The sequence below is a fragment of the Elaeis guineensis genome, chromosome 12 (genome assembly GCF_000442705.2).
Source record: "Elaeis guineensis isolate ETL-2024a chromosome 12, EG11, whole genome shotgun sequence".
Taxonomy (NCBI): domain Eukaryota; kingdom Viridiplantae; phylum Streptophyta; class Magnoliopsida; order Arecales; family Arecaceae; genus Elaeis; species Elaeis guineensis.
In genome coordinates, this window is record NC_026004.2 from 16,875,923 (window position 1) to 16,898,958 (window position 23,036).

The following is a 23,036-nucleotide window of genomic DNA, read 5'->3' on the forward strand; positions in this document are numbered from 1 at the left end:
ATACATGTTTTGAGGTAATGCTTCATGTCTGTACTTCGATCCTGCTTAGCCTCTCTCGTTAGAATCATATATTGACTCATAACAAAGCTGGCAGCATGAGCACATCAATGCATTTTATAGTTGATTACATTTATCCTGTTAGTGTTTAGGTGATTTTTTTTTTTTTTCTTTTAATTCATTTCAATATCTCTTAAGGACCGAAGTTAAGGTATAAAATGGGGCTGTCATATAGAAAGTATGCATATAAATGTTCATCAGCAGCCAAATTAGGGCTTGGACCAAGTGGAAGCCTGATGTTTTGTTTTTAATATGATTAGGCCCAAACCTTTTGTATTAAAGCGTAACCTTTGCAGCCCCATAAGAAATGTATAATCCAGACCATCATGGAGCCTTGTCTTTTAACTCAAAACTAGCTTGGGTGCCGTCAAACCTTCTAATAAACAAGTCAATGGATCCAGTTGTATATATCTACTCTTTTAAATTAATCTTGTGAGCCTTTCATATATAGTTTTGGGGTTCAGACCGTCTATTTTGGGGGGTTACATATGCGTAAAGAATCAAGAAAATAAACATAAAAAAATAAAAAATTCAAGTGCCAAAAATCAAGAAAATAAACATAAAAAATACAAGTCCAAGACGGTAGGTGGCGCGGTTGTTGGACACAAGTCCCATATAAACCCCCTCCATTAGGCTTCTCTCCATCTCGCCAACGCCCCAAACTCCTCTCAAAGACACCACCGCCACCACTGCCACCACAACCACCATCGACAAGAAGAGAATGGGGTCTATCGAGAAGCAGGGGATGCCGGCGCCGTCGGTGGAGAATCAGGCCGGCGACGAGGCGGCGTGCTTGTACGCACTGCAGCTGGTGAGCTCCTCCATCCTGCCCATGACCCTCAAGGCCGCCATCGAGCTCGACGTCCTCGAGATCATTGCAAAAGCCGGCCCAGAGGGCAAGCTCAGCCCGGCCCAGGTGGCTGCCCAACTACCCACCGAGAATTCGATGGCCGCCACCATGCTGGACCGCATGCTCCGCCTCCTCGCCTCCTACAACATCCTCACTTGCTCCGTGGAGGTCGACGCCGATGGGAAGCCATTGCGGCGATATGGCCCGGCGCCGGTGTGCAAGTGGCTGACCAAGAACGAGGATGGGGTGTCCATGGCCCCGCTCACCCTCATGAACCAGGATAAGGTCCTCATGGAGAGCTGGTAAGAGCTAAGGCACAACCATTCCTTTAAAAGTGCAGAACGCGTTTCACGTGTGGGAATACGATTCCCATAGGGGCAAACATCTTAGATTCAGAATTGGTAGTAGGACCCTAGCTCTCTGGTTATCCCCAGCCTTGGCATGGGTTTGTATCTTTAAAGAAGGATTCGCCTTCCTTCATGCGAATCCATCATTGGATCACCCACCGCGAAAGAAGACCTCAAAATGATCTAAAACTCTGTGTTTATCGATCTCCACGGGTCTCAAAGTGTCTAGTGGGTGAAAGAAGATGAATAATCCTTCTTTCATATGCATGAAAGGTTGGGTATATTCAAATGATGGGTGATTAGATTTTGGACAAGCAGACATGATATGGATCCAGAAATAATCAAATTCCTTTGAGAAGCACCTCATCATTCCTTCAGTTTCTCTGTCCTGGGAAACGGGTTTCTCATGAGGTGCCGTTTCAAGAAGAGGACCAGGACCCGTCCACATCTATTTTGTTGCGTGACTCGTTAGCATGGTGGCAATATAATATGCTGTCAAGTGTTTCTACGGCTTTTGGCTTTCCAAATCTTCTATATATATACATGAACCACTAGTATCCCGTTTCCCTTAATAAGGCCTTCTAATTAATGGGAAGGCTGTTTTAGATTCACATGTAAATTAAGTTCAGCACAACAATATTGGTAGTTGACACTTGGTAATCCCATATAAAGAATAAATTTACAAAAAAAAAAAACCATGATTGATTTTTTAAAATTACCTTCCACAACAAAAATAGGTACTACTTGAAGGATGCGGTATTGGATGGGGGAATTCCCTTCAACAAGGCTTATGGCATGACAGCATTTGAGTATCATGGCACCGATCCTAGGTTCAATAACGTGTTCAATGAAGGCATGAAGAACCACTCTATCGTCATCACTAAGAAGCTTTTAGAGTCGTACAAGGGCTTCGAAGATATTAACGTGCTCGTCGATGTCGGTGGTGGCATCGGTGCCACCCTCCACATGATCACCTCCAAGTATCCTCACATCAAGGGCATCAACTTTGATCTTCCTCATGTCATCTCTGAAGCACCACCATTGCCAGGTTTGTTATCCTTGCCAGACTTGTGTGCTTTCTGATTGCTTTGCCATGAGAAATTCTTTTAGATTAATAATTCGGTCTGGTCTGGCGTAATTCTTGTGCAGGTGTAGAGCATGTTGGTGGAGATATGTTTGCTAGTATTCCTAGTGGGGATGCTATTCTCATGAAGGTAAGTTTTGCCAACTACTTCGTTACAGAAGTCAAATCAATATATATTTAAATTAGTGTATGCTTGGGTTGGAGTAGTTTTGGTTAGGTGAACTAAACAAAAGAGGCCGAGACAATCAAATATAGAGTAAATATAAAGCAAGAGCTAAACTACAAGCAAGTCAAGTTAGGTCTAGCATGACTTGTAAATAAGTTAGAAATTTCTCAATAAGTCACAAAAATAATGATCACAAAGGCACATGGCATGCAACATTATACAGCATCTCAGTTATGGCTGTCGATCTACATCGTTGCCTTTGAGCATTCCTTAAAAAATAAGCAAGCAAATTAAGTATTTGGACCATGAGATCCATTTTGGACCAATTATCTTGAGCCTTTCTTCATGTTCGAGTCTAGTTGTCCAAAGAGGACCATATAGGCCTGTCCAACCTAAAACAGCGAGAAAATTGCAGAAGCAATCTAATGATTTTGGCCTATAAGCAATTTGAAACTACTAATTCAATGGTTAAATTTAGGTTAGATTAAACCTGACTCGATAAAATCCTCTTCGCAGTATAGCACCTAACTCACAAATGAAACAAAAGGATTTCATTTATCCAATGGAAACTTTTTTTTTTTTTTTAGGCTGAATATCTAACATTAGCATTCAAATCAAGTATATAGGCACATTTTCATTACAGTCTCTTTTTTTTTATTATTATTATTACAAAAGGAAGGGGAGGCAACCCGCATATCAATCCTCCCTAGGCATAACCATAAGGACTCCCTTCCATCGAAGAATGTTCGATTCGAATGACTTTTGCCTTATGGCCGACTCATCCAAGTCACAAGATCCCACCATAGGACACTCAAAGTTGCCAATTCTCCCCACGCGGATCGAGAGGATTTTTCTTCCTCGTATGAGTACATCATTCTGATGCCAATCGAACCACTAAGTGGATCAAATAGTATTTCCGTATGATCGATCAGGATATAAGTCATCTGCTCCATGATTTAATCAATACATGCATATTTCGAACCTTAGTCTATCGTATGGAAATAAAGTCCCATTCTACTTGAGCTACAACCCGATCGGCTTCCATTACAGTCTCTTTAATCTAATAGGATTAGACACACTAGTCTTTGATGTTACAAAAGTCTCCCCAAAAATTGTCACTTTTTTAATTGTTGTTCGCATTGGCCGTCCAAACCGTTCGAGCCATCTCTCCGCAATTTTGGAATCACCCAATAGAATGGCCTTCAAGTCTTTAAAATTAGGTTTGGTAAAAACTTGGCTTCAAATTGTTCCTTTTTTTTTAATTTTTCTTTTCCAAAGTCACTGCATCGATGGTAACTCCCCTCGGCTCTATCTTCTATGTTCCATAGAAGTCGCATTCACGCGTTTGGAACTTGTCAACATAAGACGCCCAATCTTGCTTGCTTTCCCTTCTTTATTTTGGCCAAGCGAGTGGAGCAATGTGTTCACATCTCACAGCCACAGGGTCTGATCTATACTTAGAATAAACTATCAGCAGGAGAAAATGATGAACCACCCATGCAACGATAATGGGACAAATTAGGTATTAATGAAGAAAACCGGTGGTCAATGTAGCATGGGCTGCATATTTAGTCTAGAAGAGTATGAAATTTATGCATAGGAGAAAACAACCTATATATTTTGCTACACAATCCTAGATAAATAATCTCCGAATAAAATTAAAATTATCTTATTCTTGCCAATGAGTGTGGTGAAAATAGTTTATTTTGTTCATAAATCTTAAAGTTTTACTTGTGCTCCCATTCATTTGAAGTGAACATTAATTTTTGATTTATGATGAAGTTAATTCTTTTATCTTACTATAGGAGTACTGAAGGCACAATTTATATTCCCCTAGGCATAGAGAATGGAATTTATCTATAATAAATGTATAAGATAAAGAAAAAAGATCCACTTGCACTGTAATGGTAATGTCTAAGGATCGGGATTCTACTTGATACTCAAAAAGTATCATAGAGTATTGTACATAGTTAGATGCAGTCCATCAAGGATTTATATATTTTTTTCTTTTTAGTTTTTTTAAAGCACGTGTGGCTGTTCATCTTAAGATGGACGATATTCAATCATGCACAGCATCATGCGGTATTTTTTATATCACAGAGAATTTAGACCTAATATGAAAATACTTGCAAATACAAAATCTAAAATTCAAATTGAGAATCTGTGATAGCTACATAAGAGGCGTGACTATCATGGCAATCTTCATTTTAAATAATAAACTAGTCGAAGACCCGCACATTGCGTGGAGCCGGATGTATGAAAATAATTTTTCTTCTAGATCTGAACAGATTGAAAAAAAATTTATATAAATAATAAAATAATATTCATTCAAATTCTTAGGATCACTTCATATTCTCAACTACCTATATAAATAAATTTTAATTATAATAATATAATAATATCATATATTAATAATATAATTTAATGTAAAGATGTATTCTTTTCAAGTGGTACAATAAAATTTATTTGAGAAGCTGAGTTGGCAACGCTCTAATACTCCTTCACAAAATATTATTTTATATATATATATATATATATATATATGGTATAAATGGTTAGTTGATGCTGGCAATCCAATGCCGGTCCACTTTAACCCAGATACCAACTTATAAAATTATTGTTGGAGTTTTGTCCTAAAGACTCAAATACATAATCTAGGTCTCTTATCCAAAAAAAAATAAGAAGTAAAAAAAAAAGAAGAAAAGAAAGAAATCTATACCGGAGTGCCAGAATTCCGACCTTAGAGTAGCTAATAGGCAGATTTTTTTTTTTTCTTTGAGAGAGAGAGAGAGGGGCAGCTAGAGATGCTACTCTTGCCAAATAATTCCTTCAGAACGAAGATTAGTTTATATCCTATACTTTTTTTTTCCAAACTGCCATTTGTATTGGAACTAATCACACCTGCCATTATATGGACATTAAACTAACATGATTAAAACGCAACAAAATAAATTGTGAGTCAAATCGGTCGACATCAACTTTAGGTATTGGATTGAGATGCTTCCATCATTCTGCACCCTACGATATCTTGTCTCAACCACTAAACTCCACTTCAGATGGATGCGATTGGGTAGGTGGAGGCCCAAAAATGGGTGAACATCTTGGTCCAATGGTTTCACTTGTGACTTGATCACTACCTCCAAAACGTTTCTTTTTTTTTTTTTTTTTTAGCTTGTAACCTTCAAACCAAACCAAGAACTAGGAGTATCCTAGATTTAGCGACTAAGGTTGAATAATGTGATTCACAGTGGATCATGCATGACTGGAGCGACGAGCACTGTGCGAAGATCTTGGAGAACTGCTACAAAGCTCTGCCAAACAACGGGAGGGTGATCCTTTGCGAGTGCATCCTTCCAGTAGCTCCAGAACCAGTTCCTTCAGCACAGGGTGTCTTCCATCTGGACATGATCATGTTGGCTCACAACCCTGGTGGGAAAGAGAGGACCGAAAAAGAGTACCAGGACTTGGCCAAGGGAGCAGGCTTCACAGGGTTTAAAGCTCAGTATTGTTTCTCCACTGCTTGGGTTCTCGAATTCACCAAGTAGGTTGGAATATACTCTGCTTGATCTTTGCTTGTGTGATCAATATTTGGATGTTGGTTTTGGTTGACAGTTGCTCAGTCAAATCCTTGGTATTGTGATCATAATAAATATTGCTAAAGAGTTGTAATGCTGTTTTCCTACTTTTTGTTTAATTAATCTATTGATCTAATATTTTTCTCAACATTTGCACTTCGGTTCATATTGGTTTTGTTCCTTTGTGAGTGGCCTGGGTACAAACATATATTACAGGATGGCTCCATGACAGCACTGCCTTATCTAACAAGTTATCTGTCTAGAATATATATATATAGGTGCAGCTTTCAGAGATCCTGCCCCAGTCTTTTAATTAATTATGTTGAAAGAACTAAAGAAGCAAAATGCTTAACATCAGCTGCCAAAGGCTAATCTTAATGCTAGAATTTGTTTTCTTGCTCAGTAGCTGATGCGTGCATAATATAAACAATCGGATGTGAAGCATTATTTGAATATCTTTTTCTTTGAGCACTAGAATGGGTGAAATTTTGGTTTAAAAATTAAAGAATAGCATGACTCAAGCCCAGGTTATTCATAACAAACACAACAACTTTACTAATTGCACTGATTAACCCCTCTAATATTATTAAAATACAAAATGCATCATCAATTTGTTTTGTAAATTTTATATTGAGTCATTAAAATGATGGATGATAATGACGTCAAAATCTCAATGGACAAAATACATGGTTATGTAGGCCGCCATCGAAATCTAATTCTTAATCTCATTTGTCACCCATCTATCCCTGCTATCACACCAATCCTAGCAACCATGAAAGGCAAGTTATAAAAGCATCATGGTTGCGCTCATACATTTTTTGAGGTAAAGCTTCATATCAGTACTTCCATCCTGCTTAGCTTCTCTACCTAGTTAGAATCATACATTGACTCATAACAAAGCTGGCAGCATGAACACATCGATGCATTTTATAGTTGAATACATTAATCTTGTTGGTGTTCAGGTGATTTTTTTTTTATAAATTCATTTCAATATCTCTTGCGGACTGAAGTTAAGATATAAAATGGGGCTGTCATATACAAAATATGCATATAAATGTCCATCAGCGGCCAAAATAGGGCATGGACCAAGTGGAAGCCTGATGTTTTGTTTTTAATATGATTAGGCCCAAACCTTTTGTATTAAAGCGTAACCTTTGCAGCCCCATAAGCAATGTATAATCCAGACCATCATGGAGCCTTGTCTTTTAACACAAAACTAGCTTGGGTGCCGTCAAACCTTCCAATAAACGAGTCAATGGATCCAGTTGTATATATCTGCTCTTTTAAATTAATCTTGTGAGCCTTTCATATATAGTTTTGGGGTTCAGACCATCTATTTTGGGGGGTTACGGATTCGTAAAGAATAAAGAAAATAAATATAAAAAATAAAAAATTCAAGTGCCAAAATCAAGAAATAAACATAAAAAATACAAGGCCAAGACGGTAGGCCCAAGTCCCATATAAACCCCCTCCAATAGGCTTCTCTCCATCTCGCCAATGCCCACAACTACTCTCAAAGACACTACCGCCACCACTGCCACCATCGACAAGAAGAGCATGAGGTCTATCGAGAAGCAGGGGATGCCGGTGCCGTCGGTGGAGAACCAGGCCGGCGACAAGGCAGCGTGCTTATACGCACTGCAGCTGGTGAGGTCCTCCATCCTGCCCATGACCCTCAAGGCCGCCATCGAGCTCGACGTCCTCGAGATCATCGCAGAAGCCGGCCCAGAGGGGAAGCTCAGCCCTGCCCAGGTGGCGGCCCAACTACCCACCGAGAATCCGATGGCCGCCACCACGCTGGACCGCATGCTCCGCCTCCTCGCCTCCTACAACATCCTCACTTGCTCCGTGGAGGTCGACACCGATGGGAAGCCACTGTGGCGATATGGCCCAACGCCGGTGTGCAAGTGGCTGACCAAGAACGAGGATGGGGTGTCCATGGCTGTGATGGCCCGGTCCGACTAAAGAATCCCAGCCCACCAAAACCCAAACAAAAAAAAAATAGAGGAGAAGACTCCCAAAGGGAGTCTTCTTCCTCCATTCACCGGCTCCCAATCGGAGTCGGAAAAGAGCCCCCCTCTGGCTCTATTTAAAGAGGAGAACCCTCCTCTCTCCCTCTCATCGAGAAATTCCGGGGCAAAACGGCATGGATCGCTGGAAAATCCTCACGGAAGCCCGTCTCTATGCTTATTCCAAATTCGCGCCAGAGATGTCGCCGGAGCTCGAGGTAAGCACTGGGTTCTCTTCCTCTCTTCTCTCCCTCCTTCCTGTGCCGGTGTGCACGTTCGCCGGCAACCGAAATCGCTGAATTTTATTGTGGAAGAGGTTTCATTTTTTTTCTTGATTTTCGGGTGCCGGTGGTCGCCGCCGGCCATCGGTTTAAGTTCCTACGACTGCGGGTCGCCGTCCTCCTGTCGCCAGCGGTCCTCGTGCCGATTGCGTTGTCGATCGGCCAACCAAACGAGGGGACCTCATGGTCCCCTGTTTCGGTCAAAGCAAGTCCAGGAAGAAGAAAAGAAAAAGAAGAAGGAGAAGGAAAAGAAAAGAAAAAGAAAAAGAAAAGAAAAAGAAAAGAAGAAGGAAAAGAAAAAAAGAAAAAGAAAAAAAAAGAAAAAGAAAAAAAAAAAGAAAAAGAAGAAGAAAAATAAAATAATAATAATATAATAATAATAAATAGGATTTTCTCTCCTCTCTCTTCCGTGAAGAAAAAGAAAAAAAAAAGAAAAGAAGAAAGAAAAAATAAAATAAATTAATTAATAAATAATAATATAAATAATAAAATATGAGAAAGAGAGTTTCTTTCTTTTCTCTCTCTCCCTTCAGCCTGAACTAGTATTTTCTCTCTCTAGAATTGAACTTTCTCTCTCTAAAATTCTCTCTCTAGATTATTTCTCTCTCCTAAGATTTTTAAAATTTTGAGAAGAATGATGATGAATTTAAATGATCCTCGTGATGGATTTTTGATCTGTGATCGTCGGACGGTACACCGACATCCATCTTGATCAGATTAGGTATTTTTAAGATTCTATTTTTCATGATTTTATTAAATTATTCACATGATAATCTTAGCATGATTTGATCTGATCGATCGGATTTGTTGAATCATATTGTCTGAAGAATTCAAGATAAGTTTTCTCTCTCTAGAATTTTCTCTCTCTAAAATATTCTCTCTCTTGATTGATTCTCTCTCTAAAAAGGTTAGTGAATGAAGAAATTTCTTTTAATAGTTCTGATCTGATTTTAATGAAGAACCCTGATCCATGGTTGTCAGACAGCGTACTGGCATCCACCTTAATCAGACTATGAATCTTTAGATTTGATCATCCATGATTTCGATCTAGCCATGCCTTGATTTGATCATGTTGATTTCATCAATTGAGATATTGGACCAATCGTAATATTAGATTGTGTCACCTGATCAATTCGAATTGTACCTCATGAATTCTCTCTCCTCTAATTGTCTTTCTCTACTTGATTTTATGAAATTGATGAAGAAACTTTGGTTCTATCACTTCGAATCCAATTTGATCTGATAGTCAAAATTTGGATCGTTTAGGTCCTAATTAGATTTTGATTAGATAAAATTAGATGATCGGACCCAATCTAAACCGTTAAAATATGGTATTCGTTTTCTTTTTAATTATTGAAATTGATTCTGTATTGGATTGTGGATGTTTGATCATGGGATATCGCGATATGATCTACGAATAAAATTTTTGGAAGAAAATTTATAAAATTATATGAATTTATTGGAATGCGTTCGAGGTAAGTAATGTTTCATTTTTTCTAGATTTATCGATAAATTATAATATATTTTTCTGACATGATTTGTGAAATGATGCATGAATTGGATGAATGATATTTTGTTATGAAAATATCTTATTTGAAATATTATGATGAAGCATGATTGAACATATTGATTCCATGATGCATTATATTGATTGATTTCGATACTACATGATTATATGTTTTATTATCGAAATTAAAATATGAAATATGATTTATGAAGAATTCTGATATAAGAACAATATGAATTGATAACCTGACTATGTAAAAGATCCCGTCAATTGGGACATATACATTGGCAATTGATTTATCCTGAGGGTTCATGTCGTCAGAGAGACCAGTGACAAACCGTCAGAGAGACCAGCGATTTCGAAGGACTTTGCTGCCAGATGATTCGCAGCTCACCGCAAGAAGATACGCGGTGTTATGACACTGTCATAGAAAAAATATGGTCATAGCTCATGGTTGACGAAAAGAATTGAAAAACGAAAGAAATTGAAATCTCGAAAGAAACTTGAATTTTCGAAAAAGAAATGAATTTGGCATGAATTATGTTGCATAATTAAAATTGATTTCGAATTGATGAATTCTATATGCTTATTTTCTATAAATGATTATTTACTTAAATGCCTGATGAAATCTGTTGAAAAGTGATCATTGCTTACTGGGCTGTCTAGCTCATTACCTCCTATTTTATTATTTTTTACAGATATTGAGGAATTAAGATGATACAAGATATGAATGGAAGAGTGATCAGAAGCAGAATCCCTATACTTTTATTTTAGGTTGAAAGTCTTATTGAATTTGATGTAAGGCCTATGAATCATTGTTGAATTTATTGAGATATTAAAGAAAAAATTTAGGTCGTTATGTTTTAGATTTAAATTATTGACTAATTATTCCGCTGTTGTTTTAGGATAGCATGATAAGATGCTTTGCATACTTATGGAAAGAGTTTTCTATGAGTATGCGACGGTTGCCATGACCCTCGATTCACAATCTCAAATCGAGGACGTGGCAATTAATATGGTATCAGAGCATTAGTAGATGAACTAAGATGTGTATAGAAGGAGTGTTAGTGGATAGACACTAAAGACATTATGGTGTAGATCTTTGATGATTGTAGTGGGAGAAATCTTTATAATTTTTGATTTAACATTAAGATTATGTATAAAAGGATCGCAAGAGATTATGACATATGGAGTTTGAAATATGATGGATAATCTATAGATCATGATATAATTAGTTAGATCTTGATCAAAAGTAATCACAAAAGAATTGACATAAAATTTTATTGTGCATTATGGTTATTAATTTGATCATTGGTTATTCAAGTGAATCGTAAGTTCAAATTCGATGTGAGAATAATACTATGATATTACTTCTAGTTGAGAAGTTGACTATTATTGGCAAGATAAAGATTTGACGATAAAATATTATTCCAGGATGGACTAAGAAAAATCTTTTATGATGTTTGATTGAAATATTTATCAAAATTGAATTTGGTATGTAGATTATATATAAAGTGGCATATTAGGATGAATGCATATTTAAGGATATTGCAAAGAAACCTATTTCTTATTGATGAAATCGATTATGAGGTTGTAAAATATTCATCGTATTAGAATCTTTAATCATCATCCTTAGATCTAGATAATAGATCTTATTATGTCTCTTGGAGACTACATGATGTGTATGAAATTTTAATTTAAAGATTTCGTATCTAAGTTGATCAAGAGATTTTCTGATATAATTGTTGTGGTTGTTAATAAAAAATTGATATCTTTAGATTAAGATAAAAGATCTGATTTATATTTATTTCAGATTAAGAGATCCATGTGAATTTATAATTTAAAAATTTTGGATTTAGGAATTGATACAGAGTTTCTTTGCTTTTGTTAACGAGGTCCCTAATTGAATCTACTATTAAATAGAGATTTGATTTTTTTGAAGCTTGTATGATTGTTATGAAAGGATATTTGATAGATATTGAAGATCCTGATGATAGAAATTTTAGAAAAAAAAATAATGATTTGAAATTTTTATATATTTTGATTATGTCCAAATTTGGTGGAGCATCGAAGAATTTTTTTTCTTTATTAATTTGACTTATAAGGATTTTTTGTTTGAAAATTATCGAATTGAATTGATATGAGAATTAAGATTTGATTCATATTAATTATAATAAATTTATATGATGGTTTAAATATGATATTGGACTCAAGGGTTAATCAAGATTATTGTACACCAGTAAAAGTATGAATGAGAATCGAAAGTTAATCTTTGACTTCAATTGAAATTTAAAATTTTAGATCTTTTCTATTGATAAGATAAAGAAATAATTTGATCAAACTTTTTTTGGTGAACCTAAAAAATTTTGATTGTTAGATCAGAGTGCACAGCGGAAGCATGGTAATCTGGATTACTTTGAGTAAGTCAGCAATGTTGATTCTTTGAGTCAAAGAATTATGATAGATGATACAGTTTGATACAAAAAATTTATTGATATTAGAAAGAATAATATTTTAAAAATTTTGAATTATTTAGATATCCTAATGTGATTTTTAAAAGTAGTTCTTCCATCTACTATGCTACAAAAATAATTAGCATCCTAATTCTAGGATGAGTGGACTTTCGATTTTCGATTTTAGATTTAGAATATTTAGAGATAAATTTTTTCTATCCTAAAATTAAATTTTATAATTCTCTATTTATTAGGAAGAATTTGAGATTGTTTATTGAATAATAATTTTGATCTTAGATTATTATACTCAAATATTTATCTCCAGGGTATAATAAAATTTGAAGTTAGAACTCTTTTGATCATTATTATTTCTCTGACTGAATGAAAAAGATTGAGATTATCTATTAATATTGACGATTGTTCTACAAAAGATAAATTAAAGTTATTTATAATTTAATTTGATAATGAATCGATTAATTAAGAATAGTTAATATTTAGATAAAGCAAATTGATATACTTACTTGAATAAAAACATTGATTTTGATTATAAAAATATATATATATAGTTTTGATTTAGATCAATTTTTGAGTTATTGATTTTTATTATGAAATGACTTAATGATAAAATTTGCTACAAAAATTAGAATATTTAAGAGTTTGAGGGTTTGAGTAAGAAAATTTCGATGACTAAAAATAGTGATATTGATTCAATCAACAATGGTGATATTGATCTTTATGAAATGACTTAATGATGAAGTTGTATCGAAAATTAAAATATCAAAAGTTCGAGAATGAGATTGAAATGATAAATCTTCAACCTTTGAAAGTACGAATAAGAAAAAATATTTTTAAATTTTGATTGATTGGGATGTCATCATATGATTCACATAAGTATGTTTTTCCTATCTTATGATGGGTTGAAATTAAGAGTGGATAATATTTAAAAAAAAATGAATGATGATGATGAATGAAGTTTTTATGCAAGAATAGAGACATTGACCTTCTTCTATTCACAAGAAATAGATTTGATTTTAATTTGAGTCATGAGATATTGAACATTAATTTTTACAGGAAATGAGATCATGATTTTGAAATCTTGAAATATTAAAAAAATCTTTGAGATGTTGGTCTTGATAGATAAAAAAAATGATGAATGGTTCCGTTTCAGATCGATATTGATGTACCGACCTTTTTTCTTATGAAATGATTTAAGAATGAATTTTATATCAAGAATTAGAATATTGAAATATTTGTGGATGAGATTCAAGTAAGAAACTATGAAGACTCAAGCAAGAAAAATTTTGAGGATGAAATTTCTTTTAGAGGGGAAGAATGTGATGGCCCAGCCCGAGTAAAGAATCCCAGCCCACCAAAGCCCAAAAAAAAAAAAAACAGAGGAGAAGACTCCCGAAGGGAGTCTTCTTCCTCCGTTCATCGGCTCCCAATCGGAGTCGGAAAAGAACCCCCCCTCTGGCTCTATTTAAGGAGGAGAATCCTCATTTCTCCCTCTCATCGAGAAATCCCGGGGCAAAACGGTAGAGATCACCGAAAAATCCTCACGGAAGTCCGTCTCTATGCTTATTCCAAATTCACGCCAGAGATGTCGTCGGAGCTCGAGATAAGCACTGGGTTCTCTTCCTCTCTTCTCCCCCTCCTTCCCGTGCCGGTGTGCACGTTCGCCGGCAACCGGAGTCGCTAAATTTTGTTGTGGAAGAGGTTTCATTTTTTTTCTTGGTTTTCGGATGCAGGTGGTCACCGTCGGCCATCGATTTAAGTTCCTACGACTGCGGGTCCCCGTCCTTCTCCTGCCAGCAGTCCCCGTGCCGACTGTGTTGTCGATCGGCCAACCAAATGAGGGGACCTCATGGTCCTCTGTTTCGGTCAAAGCAAGTCCGGGAAGAAGAAAAGAAAAAGAAGAAGAAGGAAAAGAAAAGAAAAAGAAAAAGAAAAGAAAAAGAAAAGAAGAAGGAAAAGAAAAAAAAGAAAAAAAAAGAAAAAAGAAAAAAAAGCAAAAAAATAAAATAATAATAATATAATAATAATAAATAGAATTTTCTCTCCTCTCTCTTCCGTGAAGAAAAAGAAAAAAAAGAAAGAAAAGAAGAAAGAAAAAGTAAAATTAATTAATTAATAAATAATGATATAAATAATAAAATATGAAAAAGAGAGTTTCTTTCTCTTCCCTCTCTCCCTTCAGCCTGAACTAGTATTTTCTCTCTATAGAATTGAATTTTCTCTCTCTACTTTCTCTCTCTAGATTATTTCTCTCTTCTAAGATTTTTAAAATTTTGAGAAGAATGATGATGAATTTAAATGATCTTCGTGATGGATTTTTGATCTGTGATCGTCGGACGGTACACCGACATCCACTTTGATCAGATTAAGTATTTTAAGATTCTATTTTTCATGATTTTATTGAATTATCCACATGATAATCTTAGCATGATTTGATCTGATCGATCGGATTTGTTGAATCATATTGTCTGAAAATTCAAGATGAGTTTTCTCTCTCTAAAATTTTTTCTCTCTAAAATATTCTCTCTCTTGATTGATTCTCTCTCTAAAAAGATTAGTGAATGAAAAAAATTCTTTTAATAGTCCTGATCTGATTCTAATGACGAACTCTGATCCATGGTTGTCAGACAGCGTACTGGCACCCACCTTAATCAGACCATGAATCTTTAGATTTGATCATCCATAATTTCGATCTAGCCATGACTTGATTTGATCATGTTGATTTCATCAATCGAGATATTGGACCAATCGTAATGTTGGATTGTGTCACCTGATCAATTCAAATTGTACCTCATGAATTCTCTTTCCTCTAATTGTCTCTCTCTACTTGATTTTATGAAATCGATGAAGAAACTTCGGTCCTATCACTTCGAATCCGATTTGATCTGATAGTCAAACTTTGAATCGTTTAGGTCTTAATTAGATTTTGATTAGATAAAATTAGATGATCGGACCCAATCTAAACCATTGAAATATGGTATTCGTATTCTTTCTAATTATTGAAATTGATTCTGTATAGGATTGTAGATGTTTGATTATGGGATATCGCGATATGATCTACGAACAGAATTTTTGAAAAAAATTTTATAGAATTATGTGGATTTATTGGAATGCGTTCGAGGTAAGTAATGTTTCACTTTTTCTAGATTTATCGATAAATTATAATATATTTTTCTGACATGATTTGTGAAACGATGCATGAATTAGATGAATGGTATTTTGTTATGAAAATATCTTATTTGAAATGTTATGATGAAGCATGATTGAACATATTGATTCCATGATGCATTATATTGATTGATTTCGATACTACATGATTATATGTTTTATTATCGAAATTAGAATATGAAATATGATTTATGAAGAATTCTGATATAAGAACAATATGAATTGATAACCTGACTATGTAAAGGACCCCGCCAATGGAGGCATATACGTTAGCAATTGATTTATCCTGAGGGTTCATGTCACCAGAGAAACCAACGACAAACCGCCAGAGAGACCAGCAGTTCCGAAGGACTTTGCTGCTAGATGATTCAGAGCTCACCGCAAGAAGATACGCGGTGTTATGACCCTGCCACAGAAAAAATATGGTCATAGCTCATGGTTGACGAAAAGAATTGAAGAACGAAAGAAATTGAAATCTCGAAAGAAACTTAAATTTTCGAAAAAGAAATGAATTTGGCATGAATTATGTTGCATAATTGAAATTGATTTCGAATTGATGAACTCTATATGCTTATTTTCTATAAATGATTATTTACTTAAATGCCTGATGAAATCTGTTGAAAAGTGATCATTGCTTACTGGGCTATGTAGCTCATTACCTCTTATTTTATTATTTTTTACAGATGTTGAGGAATTAAGATGATACAAGATATGAATGGAAGAGTGATCAGAAGCAGAATTCTTATACTTTTATTTTAGGTTGAAAGTCTTATTGAATTTGATATAAAGCTTATGAATCATTGTTGAATTTATTGAGATATTAAAGAAAAAATTTAGATCGTTATGTTTTAGATTTAAATTATTGATTAATTATTCTGCTGTTGTTTTAGGATAGCATGATAAGATGCCTTGCATATTTATGAAAAGAATTTTCTATAAGTATGCGACGGTTGCTATGACCCTTGATTCACAATGTCGGATCAGAAGCGTGACAATGATCGCGCTCGCCCTCGTGGACCAGGATAAGGTCCTCATGGAGAGCTGGTAAGAGCTAAGGCACAATCATTCCTTTAAAAGTGCAGAACGCGTTTCACTCTAATTAATGGGAAGGCTGTTTTAGATTCACATCTAAATTAATTTCAGCACAACAATATTAATGGTTGACACTTGGTGATCCCATATAAAGAATAAATTAAAAAAAAAATCATGATTGATTTTTTAAAATTATCTTCAACAACAAAAATAGGTACTACTCGAAGGATGCGGTATTGGATGGGGGAATTCCCTTCAACAAGGCTTATGGCATGACAGCATTTGAGTATCATGGCACCGACCCCAGGTTCAATAAGGTGTTCAGTGAGGGCATGAAGAACCACTCTATCATCATCACCAAGAAGCTTTTGGAGTTCTACAAGGGCTTCGAAGATGTTAATGTGCTCGTCGATGTCGGTGGTGGCATTGGTGCCACCCTCCACATGATCACCTCCAAGTATCCTCACATCAAGGGCATCAACTTTGATCTTCCTCATGTCATCTCTGAAGCACCACCATTCCCAGGTTTGTTATCCTTGCCAGACTTGTGTGCTTTCTGATTGCTTTGCCATGAGAAATTCTCTTAGATTAATAATTCGGTCTGGTCTAGTGCAATTTTGGTGCAGGTGTCGAGCATGTTGGTGGAGATATGTTTACTAGTGTTCCTAGTGGGGATGCTATTCTCATGAAGGTGAGTTTTGCCAACTACTTCATTACAGAAGTTAAATCAATATATATTTAAATTAGTATATGCTTGGGTTGGAGTAGTTTTGGTTAGGTGAATGGAATAAGTGAAGCCTAGACAATCAAATATAGAGTAAATATAAAGCAAGAGCTAAAGTTCAAGCAAGTCAAGTTAGGTCTAGCATGACTTGCAAATAAGTTAGAAATTTCTCAATAAGTCACAGAAATGATGATCACAAAGGCATATGGTATGCAACATTATACAGCATCTTAGTTGTGGCTGTCGATCTACGTCGTTGCTTTTGAGCATTCCTTGAAAAATAAGGAAGCAAATTAAGTATTTGGACCACTAGATCCATTTTGGACCAATTATCTTGAGCCTTTCTTCGTGTTCGAGTCTAGTTGTCCAAAGAGGACCATATAGGCCTGTCCAACCTAAAACAATTAGAAAATTGCAAAAGCAATTTAGTGATTTCGGCCTATAAGCAATTTGAAACCAGTAATTCAATGGTTAAATTTAGGTTAGGCTAAACCAGGCTTGATAAAATCCTCTTTGCAATATAGCACTCAACGCACAAATAAAACAAAAGGATTTCATTTATCCAATAGAAACTTTTTTTTTTTAAAGGTTGAATATCTAACATTAGCGTTCAAATCAAATGCATAGGCACATGTCCATTGCAGTCTTTATTATTATTATTATTACAAAAGGAAGAGGGGCGACTCGCGTAGCAATCCTCTTTGGGCATAACTATAAGGATCTCCTTCCATCGAGGAATATTCAATTTGAATGGCTTTTGCCTTATGGCTGACTCATTCGAATCACAAAATTCTACAACAAGACATACAAAGTAGTCGGTTTTCTCTATCTGGATTGAGAGAATTTCTCTTTTTCGTGTGAGTATATCACTCCGATGCCAATCGGGCCACCAAGTGAATCAGATAGCGTTCCTGTGCGATCGACCAACATATAGCGCATCCGCTCTCTGATTTAATCGACGCACGTACGTTTTAAACTCGAGTCCATCGCATGAAAACAAAAGCCTATTCCACTTGGATTACAACCGGATTTGCTTCCATTGCAATGTCCTTAGTCTAATAGGATTAGATATACTAGCCTTTGATGTTACAAAAGTCTCCCCAAAAATTATCATTTTTTTAATTGTTGTTCGTATTGACCGTCCAAAACGTCTAAGCCATCCCTCCGCAATTTTGGAATCACCCGATAGAAAGGCCTCCAAGCCTTTAAAATTAGGTTTGGTAAAAACTTGGCTTCAAATTGTTTCTTTTTTTTTTTTTAAATTTTCTTTTCCAAAGTCACTGCATCGATGGTAACCGTCTTCGGCTCTATCCTCTATGTTCCATAGAAGTCGCATTCACGCGTTTGGAACTTGTCAGCATAAGACGTCCAATCTTGCTTGCTTTCCCTTCTTTATTTTGGCCAAGCAAGTGGAGCAATGTGTTCACATCTCACAGCCGCAAACACAGGGTCTGATCTACACTTAGAATAAAATATCAGCAGGAGAAAATGATGAACCACCCATGCAACGATAATGGAACAAATCAGGTATTAATGAAGAAAACCGTTGGTCAATGTAGCATGGGCTGCATATTTAGTCTAGAAGAGTATGAAATATATGCATAGGAGAAAACAACCTATATATTTTGCTACACAATCCTAGATAAATAATCGCCGAATAAAATTAAAGCTATCTTATTCTTGCCAATGAGTGTGGTGAAAATAGTTTATTTTGTTCATAAATCTTAAAGTTTTACTTGTGCTCCAATTCATTTGAAGTGAAAATTATTTTTGATTTATGATGAAGTTAATTCTTTTATCTTACTATAGGAGCCGTGAAGGCACAATTTATATTCCCCTAGGCATAGAGAATGGAATTTATTTATAATAAATGTATAAGATAAAGAAAAAAGATCCACTTGCACCGTAATGGTAATATCTAAGGATCGGAATTCTCCGTGGTACTCAAACAATACTGCAGAATACTGTATATGATTAGATGCTATCCATCGAAGGTTTATACATTCCTTTCTTTTTAATTTTTTTAATGCACGTATGGCCGTCCATCTTAAGATGGACGACATCCAATCATGCACAGTATCATGCAGTATTTTTTGAGTACCGCAGAGGATCTGGACCCAATATAAAAATACTTACAAATATAAAATCAAGTACTTAAATTGAGAATCTGTGATAGCTATATAAGACGCGTGACTATTATGGCAATCTCCATTTTAAATAATAAACAAGTCGAAGACCTGTACGTTGCATGAAGTCGGATGTATGAAAATAATTTTTCTTCTAAATTTGATCAGATTAAAAAAAAAATATAAATAATAAAATAATATTCATTCAAATTCTTAAGATCACTTCATATTTTTAACTATTAATAATATAATTAAATATGAAGAGATATTCTTTTCAGATGGCACAACAACATTCATTTGAGAAACTGAATTGGCAATACTCTAATACCTCTTCACAAAAAAAAAAAAAAAAAAAAAAAAAAAAAAAAAAAAAAAAATATATATATATATATATATATATATATATATATATATATATATATATATATATATATATATATATATATATAAAACCATCAACTATCAATGTGGGTCCACTTTAACCCAGATACCAACTTATAAAATTGTTGTTGGAGTTTTGTTCTAAAGACTTGAATACATAATCTAGGTCTTTTATCCAACCTAAGAGTAGCTAATAGGCAGATTTTTTTTTTTCCTTGAGAGAGAGAGAGAGAGAGGGGCCGCTAGAGATGCAGTTCTTGCCAAATAATTCCTTCAGAAGGAAGATTAGTTTATATCCTATACCTTTTTTTTTTTTTAAACTGCTATTTGTATTGGAACTAATCACACCTGCCATTATATAGACATTAAACTAACATGATTAAAACTCAACAAAATAAATTGTGGGTCAAATCGGTCGACATCAACTTTAGGTATTGGATTGAGATGCTTCCATCATTCTGCACCCTACGATATCTCGTGTCCACCACTCAACCCCACTTCAGATGGATGCAATTGGGTAGGTGGAGGCCCAAAAATGGGTGAACATCTTGGCCCAATGGTTTCTCTTTTGACTTGATCACTACCCCCAAAACGTTTCTTTTCTTTTCTTTTTTTTTTTTTTTTTTTAGCTTGTAACCTTCAAACCAAACCAAGAACTAGGAGTATCCTAGATTTAGCGACTAAGATTGAATAATGTGATTTGCAGTGGATCATGCATGACTGGAGCGACGAGCACTGTGCGAAGATCTTGGAGAACTGCTACAAAGCTCTGCCAAACAACGGGAAGGTGATCCTTTGCGAGTGCATCCTTCCAGTAGCTCCAGAACCAGTTCCTTCAGCACAGAGTGTCTTCCATCTGGACATGATCATGTTGGCTCACAACCCTGGTGGGAAAGAGAGGACCGAGAAACAGTACCAGGACTTGACCAAGCGAGCAGGCTTCACAGGGTTTAAAGCTCAGTATTGTTTCTCCACTGCTTGGGTTCTCGTATTCACCAAGTAGATTGGAATATACTCTGCTTGATCTTTGCTTGTGTGATCAATATTTGGATGTTGGTTTTGGTTGAAAGTTGCTCAGTCAAATCTTTAGTATTGTGACTGTTGGGACCATTCAATCGACCTCTGACTCCGATTCTATATCGATCTTATAAATATATTACTCTGTCTAACAATCAGTTTACCGATCGACAGTCAGTTATTATCAACCAATAATGGACAACTCGATTAACCTCCGATCGAAGACCATCGGCATATCAGAGTTACCGACCGATGCTCATTCGGATCTTCAGGACTACCGACTTACCACTACTTACCGATATATAGTCGGCCTATATTCTCAATACATCTAACCATTATAAACGGTCATCGATTACGTGTCACGGTCATTAGTAGGCATAAACAATCCATTAACTCTATGATCATGGTCCGATAATTTAGCACCATAAAAAATAGAACCACGTGCTCGACGGTTACATTAGAATCATCTATAAAAAGAAGATAAATAAATAGCACGTGGAAGACAATTATGGACTAACACTCTGTCATTTTGATTACTCAATTATCTGCTATTCACCAACTCTTAGCTGACTTAAGCATCGGAGGGTCTCCGTCGGACACAATTCCGATCTGAGAGGACTTTGTTTTGCAGATGCTCTTCACCAGCAATAGGTGATAGAGGATTGACCGCAACAGATTGACGTGCTAGGTAGGAAAAAACTACAATCAACCATGCCGAAAATCAGAGCTCAACACTCGACTGGATCGGCGAGGCAGTCTTCCCGTCGGAAAAATGATCCTCCCCCACCTTCAGTGGCAGAGCACAGTTCTTTACATCCTGTAATAATAATGGACCGTAAATTACTGTGCTTATGCAGTAACTGAAAGTATTAACGGAGGTGGTTTAAAGCCTCCAGCAGCAGCAGCCACCAGTGGAGGAGTCAGTAGCTCATTCTGTGCCATCTAGGCACGGCCGCCGTCCTCCACGGTGCTCACCTTCCTCTTCTCCAGAGTGATGATCGTCTTGACACTCTCACCGAGACGGACAGTAATATTTTCGGCACTCCCATCGTACCACCCATCATTCGCAGCATTTTTTCTCTCCTTCTCGTGCACATAGTATCAGAAAAGAAAAACGGTCGCGGACTCCTTCTGCTTTTCTCTCTTCAAGCTCTTCAGGGGGTTCTATCTCTGGAGTTTTCTAGCAACGATAGCTTGACGACTACGAATGCAAGTTCAAAAAGATTGATCGTCAACTTGCCTGACTTCAGGTGGAAGATCGGAAGTCTTCCAATGACTACCACTTCCATACTGCCCAGTATCTCTCTCAGCACATCCTGGATGAACTGATTCTCTCTCGATTCAAGATGCCACAGCTAGAGCCATACGACAGCTCCACTAACCCGATCGATCATCTGAAGAGCTTTAAGGTTCTCATGATGATTTAGGAGGCAACCGACGTCCTCTTATGCATCGACTTTCTGGCAACTATTCGAAAGGCTGCTCGAGTCTGGTATTTTAGACTTCAGTCAGAGAGCATTCACTTCTTCGAGCAGCTTGAGCATTCTTTTGTGACCTACTTTAGCACTAGCCGAAGGCCGTCACGAACATCAGACAGTCTCTTCTCCATCAAGTAAGGTGAGACAGAGATGTTAAGGGACTTTGTGGCTCGTTTCAATGTAGCCACAATTGAGGTCAGGGATCTCAATGAAGATATGATCATATCGGCCATGAAGAGGGTTCTGAGGGGATTGAGATTCACATACTCTATAGACAAAACTCTCCCTCGGACCTATATTGAACTTCTGGAGCGTGCGTACAAGTACATTCGTGCAGATGAAGCTGCTTCTGACTGACGTCAGACAGACGAAAAAGATCAGAAGAAGAAACAAAAGAAAAGTGAAGCTCCAATCAAATCAAGTAGGTCGACTATTAATAAGGGAGCTTCACCTCGACGATGGAGTCCAAAGCCAAGTAGCTACAGCAGGTATGACTCCTATACTTCTCTTTCTACTCTCCGTGCATAGATCTTGATGGAGATCAAATAAGAGGAGTACTTACGACACCTCCCACCAATAAAAGTACCATCAAGGAGTCGAGACAGAAAAAAGTACTATCAGTTCCATCATGATCACGGTCACGATACCGAACAGTGTATCCAGCTCAGAGATGAGATAGAGGCCCTTATTCGATGAGGTTACTTCAAAAAATTCTAACGTGATCGCCTGACTCAATTTTTCACCGACCAATAATCTCAGCTGCAAG

At 36.2% G+C, this 23,036-nt stretch overlaps 2 protein-coding genes across 2 annotated transcripts; both read left to right on the plus strand.

The window, feature by feature from the left end:
• Window positions 1-668: 668 nt before the first annotated feature.
• Window positions 669-6,227, plus strand: LOC105054950 (tricetin 3',4',5'-O-trimethyltransferase). The gene is made up of 4 exons (XM_010936611.4): window positions 669-1,209; window positions 1,992-2,302; window positions 2,404-2,468; window positions 5,753-6,227. The coding sequence occupies exons 1-4, from the start codon at window positions 779-781 to the stop codon at window positions 6,047-6,049; spliced, it is 1,104 nt and encodes a 367-aa protein (XP_010934913.1). The 5' UTR covers window positions 669-778; the 3' UTR covers window positions 6,050-6,227.
• A 1,334-nt stretch (window positions 6,228-7,561) lies between these two features.
• LOC105054994 (tricetin 3',4',5'-O-trimethyltransferase-like) lies at window positions 7,562-20,852 on the plus strand. The gene is made up of 5 exons (XM_010936679.3): window positions 7,562-8,013; window positions 16,497-16,556; window positions 16,759-17,069; window positions 17,171-17,235; window positions 20,482-20,852. The coding sequence occupies exons 1-5, from the start codon at window positions 7,577-7,579 to the stop codon at window positions 20,776-20,778; spliced, it is 1,170 nt and encodes a 389-aa protein (XP_010934981.2). The 5' UTR covers window positions 7,562-7,576; the 3' UTR covers window positions 20,779-20,852.
• Window positions 20,853-23,036: the final 2,184 nt, after the last annotated feature.